Raw genomic sequence first — 5972 nt, 5'->3', positions numbered from 1 at the left:
ACCCCATTTTTAAATCCGAGGGGGTAAACAATCGATACATGACATGTCGTTTTTTTTTGTGTTTAAATGTTATTTCCATTGGTCACAATGGAGATGATCTATAGTACATATCTGTGTGCTCGATGCCATTGGTCACATTACAAAGTGTGCTCAAAGTGACCCGCATTGTGAAAAGTGTTCACAGATTGAGAAATACTCAACGTCACAATTTGGTGCTTTGCTCAGCATGACTCATAGGTATGTTTACAACTTTCATAAACAAAGCAGTATTGTGTATATGTATTATTGAACTTATATCTAATCGTTGTACGGAAAACAAATTTCTGTGATCAATGCTAGGTTGGACGAAAACATGAATATAGATTGCTCCCATTGATAAGTTAAGCATCCCGTTTCAGCAAGTACTATGAAGATGTTTTGGGTTTTTCTTTATCTATTTAGTAAATATAATCTTAAAGGAGCGTTGATCAACGTTCTTAAACGCAACTATTACGGAACTCCGGGGACGTCGCGCCTCTTTTTTCTCTAATAGTTATTAGTGTGGATGTGTGATGCTATGTGTGCTCGGGGTGTTTTTTGACCTCCACTATTTTCCCACTCAATGGGATTTTTGTACTAATGGCAGGGTCAGCCTGCTCATTCTCGGGAAAGACCGAGTGGTCATCGGTTGAAAGCTCCCTGTTTATTGTCTCCGGTTTTTGGGCGAATGTGACGCGCTCGGTATGTTTTCCCAACTTTCATATCTCTTTGTAATTTTTGTAGCTTGTTTATGGTCAAAAGTAGGATTCTTTGGCCTCCATGACAGCTTCTGGTGTTCTATGTCTCTTTCTGTTGTGTTTTTGATGACATCGGCCTTCACTTCCTGTGCTTTCAAGGTCGTCACAGTTGTTTCCGTGTCGCCATGAATAGACAAAGTGGACGTCATCATTCGTCATTGGACCTAACCGACTGTCGTCCATCGTGGAATATTGTTTTATTCGAGCCTTCATTTGCCTATTTGATGTTCCAGCAGTCTCGTCCGTTTTACTATCCTTTCTCTAGCCTTTGATTTATGTTTTTCCGTTGCGTCGTCTATTATTTTCCCATCTGCTCGTTTTCGACCACCGCCATGTTTATTTTTCCTCAACGCATCCTTATCTTTCTTTACTCCCAATTTCGTGGCATCCTCTCGTGCTTACATCACCATCCCAACCACTTCCGGTCGTGAACCCACTTGCCTGAGACCTTCAGGGGAATGTGCAAATTCTCATTTCCATTATCTTAGAGTTAGTCTACTTAGGTCCAGTATGTTTGTATCTGGGCCGTTCTCATCCATATCCTCATTATCTCTGTTAGCCTGCCACTTCTGGCGGACGCAGCTGATGAGACTCTATACGGTTTACTTGTCTCTAAAGTAACCATGGTTTTTCTTTACTTTTTCCACGCATTTTCACTTTAGAACTTTGCCTCTCAAGTGCCATACCGCCATGTCTAGCGGAAACGTTTTCTTCATTATCAGCATTATCATCGCTTTTTTGATCCAGTTTGTTTTCATTTTCTTGCATCTTCTGGTAACAGTTTCCCTATGGAGCATCTTGACTCTGTCGATTCAGCTCTTCAATATTAACATTTGATGGTTGTCTTTTATTGCTGTGATGATGAGCTCTTGATACAGAGATATGCTCAATGGAAGCAGAGGGGTCGGTATTTCCAATAGTCACATCAGGGTTGTCTTCAATAACTATCACGGGTAAATCGCCCTGGCGTTTTGCGTGCATTTACACGTCTAGATCGCGTACTAGTATTGTGCAGATCACTGCTGTTTTTATACCGCGGCGTGTTGTCATTAGAATTGTCTCTAGGAGTGTCTGTAATGTCTAAATCTAATTCGCGGAAACTGGATTCCATTGTCACTGAAAGATCATTCATCTTGGTGATAAATTCTCAACTCTACTGTTCAGAGGTAAAGGTCCACTACTCACTCCAGTCACATCTCCTAAGTGTTCGTCATCGTTACCCCCTTTGCCACAGTGTTTCCCGCTCTATCACCCTCTTCTACCAGTGGTCGTCTCTCGCAATGACCTCATGTTCATCGAAGCATTCAGCTTGGACTTTGGCTCCACCTCCTCGATGCTGTTGCACTCCAGAATCGGCCTCTGACCCTGCTCTACCCGTATTATTATATAATTCCGACCATCGCTCCAGGTGGATCGAATTGATCATGGTGGTTGTCTGTCGGCTTTCCTGTTGCTGTGGAAACCGCCTCTATGTGTATGCATTCCACCTTTCGACGGTGGTAGTATTCTTCTCTTTGACTCAAAAATCCATCTTCGTGAACAGTAGAATCATCATCATAGTAACCTTGTTTTACTCCTTCGTTACTTCCAGTGTGTGGAGTAGGACGAACCATCACCGTGGATATGTCTCAAGGGGATAAACGCGTGTCTTTGCCATGTGGTTCTCCACCTCCGACCGGTCCTCTTCTTTTATCACCGTTCCTACGTCTCGGAGTTCTTCACTTGCGTCAACAGTATTTCTTGGGAGAGGTGACTGGTATTTCTAACCTTGTAGGGTATGTAGATGATCTTCGCTTCTTTCACGATGCCTTCCAGATTCCTTTCCTCGTGGTAATCCCAGCTCGCTCTCCTGCTTCCATTCCTACTACCACTATCCCCAATCGCTTTCAACATTCCATGTCGAGAATGTGTGTTTTGACGACTCAGTGTCGCTGCTATCTGTTTCTCTTTCTCTTTCTGCTTTCGAATATTCGGGATCTCCCAAAAGGTTCGAGCTCTCTAGACTTTTCTCGAACATTACGGTCGAACCTTTTCTCATGTGCTGAGTGGGACTAAGTAAACCCTCGGCCCCTTCCTGTTCCTCGTCAATCCCACCTTCCCTTGGTCTGTCATTATCCTCGTCATAATCATCATCGCCATTTTTATTATCTAACCAGGTAACCTCTTTATTCAGCATCGTGTTTTGGCGAGTTGTCATTGCCGACTCGACTTGGAGATCAGTGTCTTCTCTTCTCAGACGCTTCTTCTTCTTCTTGATGCGAGCTGCGTGTGGCCTCTTGTTCAGGTCAATGATAGTTTGAGTCTTACTACGGCTCATGAGCCTCTCGCTTAGCATGGCTCTTTTTCTCATGATTGATGTGATTGTTTTGCTGAGATGCTCCATAGCAAAAAGGATCACCGTAATGCTTTCGTGGTCATCTGGATAGAGATAAAGTAAAAATAGATGTGTATATCGTATTATAAAACTCTTTCTCTGGATATGAATTAAAACGGTCTCTTTTAAGAAAAGATAAGATGGTCTATTTTAGATAAGATAAAATCTTCTATTATAAGATAAGATAAAATGGTCTATTTTAAGATAAGCTGAAATGTTCTATTATAAGATAAGATAAAATGGTCTATTTTAAGATAAGATAAAATGGTCTATTTTAAGATAAGATAAAATGGTCCATTTAAAGATAAGATAAAACGGTCTATTTTAAGATAGATAAGACAAGATTAACTTTATTTATCCACTTCTGAAAATTTAAATCTGGTATTTGATTTACAGTATAAATGTGACCAACTGCGCAATATGGTATTATTTTTTTTTTAATTAAAAAATGAGTTTTTGTATAGAGGATATCCACTAAACGTGCTCGTAAAATAGGGCCTTTTACTGACACATTATGCTAATCTATTATCAGGCTATGTGGTCTTGTGGTGTGACACTCGCTTTTTGATCGGAAGGTTCTTGGTTCGAGCCTTGTGTGACGCGTTGTTGAGTCTTGGAATAGGCTATTTATTCACATTCTCTCACCGTAGTCAGGTGTAAAATGAGTTCCTGGCCGGTAATAGAGTTGTCTTGGTCGGGGGGAAAAATGTAATATCGCCTATCGTCAATTTTCATTCTACATGTTGTTCAGGGACCTTTGTAAAGGGTTTGAGCACTTTTAGTAGATATTGTACTATATAAAAGCTCAATTTTTTAAATTTTTTATGATATTTTTTTTTGTGGGGGGGGGGGGGGGGGGGAGGTGTTTTTTTTTTTTTTTTTATTTTATTTTTTTTTTGTATTTTTTTATTTTAGAGTCTTTGTTTTTGTTTTTTATTTTAAAATACTGTCAAAGTAAAAATCAGTGATGATTAATATAGATAAACAATCAGATAATAAACAACAAATGATTATAACAGCTTCAAAAAAGAACAAAATACCAAACACGGAAACGTTTCGGGCTCAAACCCCTTCTTCAGCCAACAACAATTTATAAATAAATGCATTAAATAATGTATTTATGTCTTTATTTTTTTGTTGTTGTTGGCCGAAGAAGGGTTTTGAGCCCGAAACGTTCCGTGTTTTGGTATTTTGTTCTTTTTTGAAGCTGTTATAATCATTTTTGTTCATTATTTGATTGTTTATCTATATTATCATCAATGATTATACTTTGATTGTATTTTTTAATAAAAAAACAAAAACAAAGACTCCAAAAAACTTTTTACAGCCCACAGCTATCTAGAAGTATTTAGCATCACATAAATGATCAGACTAACCTTTCTGTTGTGCCAGCTCCAATGCTTGTTCAAACGCCTTGTAGGCTTCGTCATGATGCTTCAGTCGAGCTGGAGACAAAAAAAAAATAGATAAATGGATCCACAACGACAAATCACAAACTCATAAATAACACAATGTGAAATTGAATGTAAGCTTGAATTTAATTACGAAAACAGATAAAATTGACGTTTCGGGTTTCCCCTCTATAAAAAAACAGGATGATTCGTACAATAGCAATTGCTTGCTACCCTTTGGATAGGGCGCTAGTCTATCGCAAAGTATCTTCTGTCTGATTTAACAATTTCCCAACTACCCAAATACTGCTTGGTGGACAGGGTTTGGTTGGGGGGGGGGGGGGGGTTCAGAAAAAAAAAAACAATCTTGACCTCACCGGGGTCGATCTCGATCCTTTTGTGTGTGAAACGACGTGTCTCTACCAACTGAGCTATAGATAGTATGCAGATGACGTCACTCAGGCCTTTGTTATTGTTTTTGCCATCCGCGTTTGTGAGTTGTTCTCACTAAACTGTATCAACTAGACTATAAAAGTTCATGGTTACACAGAGTTTGTGTGTTGGTGTCGAGTAGGACCGCGAAAAGTGAATTTAGAAACAAAATAATGAGAAATACTAACTTCCAGTGTTTTGTAATAAAAGAAATACCATCTTTTCTCCAGCATAACGAAGAGAAAATAACCTCAGTTTTCATTCTTGTGGCTATGGAATGAATACTCAGTAGCCTATATAGTGTATCCGACATAACACCGTTTTGAGACGATGGGTCATATATATGCATTATAGGTAATGATCTTAGTGATGATGATGATTGATGTAATGAAGTGATGATGATGATGATGATGATGATGGTGATGATGATGATGATGATGATGATGATGATGATGACGACGACGACTATGATGATGATGACCGTCACGACAACCACGATGATAATGAGAATAATGTCGATGACATAAGGATGATGATGATGATGATGATGATGATGATGATGATGATGATGATGATGATGATGATGATGATGATGATGATGATGATGACACCAAAAATTCCTTACATTCAGACACGGCAATGAGAACCAAGACTGAAACTTGAAGTAGTGGATGTCTGCTTCTAAAGCGGCTTTTAGCGCCTTCTTTCCGCAGTCCCTGGCATAGTCTAGATGACCCAGTGCTAGGAAAACAATTACCGATCTCGTGGAACACCTGGGCAACTTCCTCGGCGCTTCAAACTGCTGGCGCTTTCCTTGCAAATCTGGAAAAAGGAAATGTTATGATAGTTCCTTTGAGCACGTTTAGTGGATATTGCGCTATATGCATGCTCAAGCTTTTTAAATGTTTTTTTGTTGTATGACACTAGCTTTCAGACATTTAGGTCCCCAATCCCTATGTTGACAGCGCAAAGGTCTAGTTCTCGAATGAGCTTTACTAT

At 39.4% G+C, this 5972-nt stretch overlaps 1 protein-coding gene across 1 annotated transcript; it reads right to left on the bottom strand.

Annotated features, from left to right (window-relative positions):
* Positions 1-2646: 2646 nt before the first annotated feature.
* Positions 2647-4646, bottom strand: LOC144961757 (uncharacterized; the record flags this gene model as incomplete). The annotated part of the gene is made up of 2 exons (XM_078894845.1): positions 2647-3194; positions 4527-4646. Coding segments are annotated over 2 exons (668 nt in total), but the record flags the coding sequence as incomplete, so codon positions are not given.
* Between the last annotated feature and the right edge of the window lie 1326 nt (positions 4647-5972).

Source organism: Berghia stephanieae, unplaced genomic scaffold, assembly GCF_034508935.2.
Source record: "Berghia stephanieae isolate SIO BIC M18660-M18661 unplaced genomic scaffold, UCSD_Bste_1.3 scaffold3996, whole genome shotgun sequence".
NCBI lineage: Eukaryota > Metazoa > Mollusca > Gastropoda > Nudibranchia > Aeolidiidae > Berghia > Berghia stephanieae.
The sequence above is the reverse complement of the archived record's forward strand: the minus strand, read 5'-3'. Positions and strand labels throughout refer to the sequence as shown.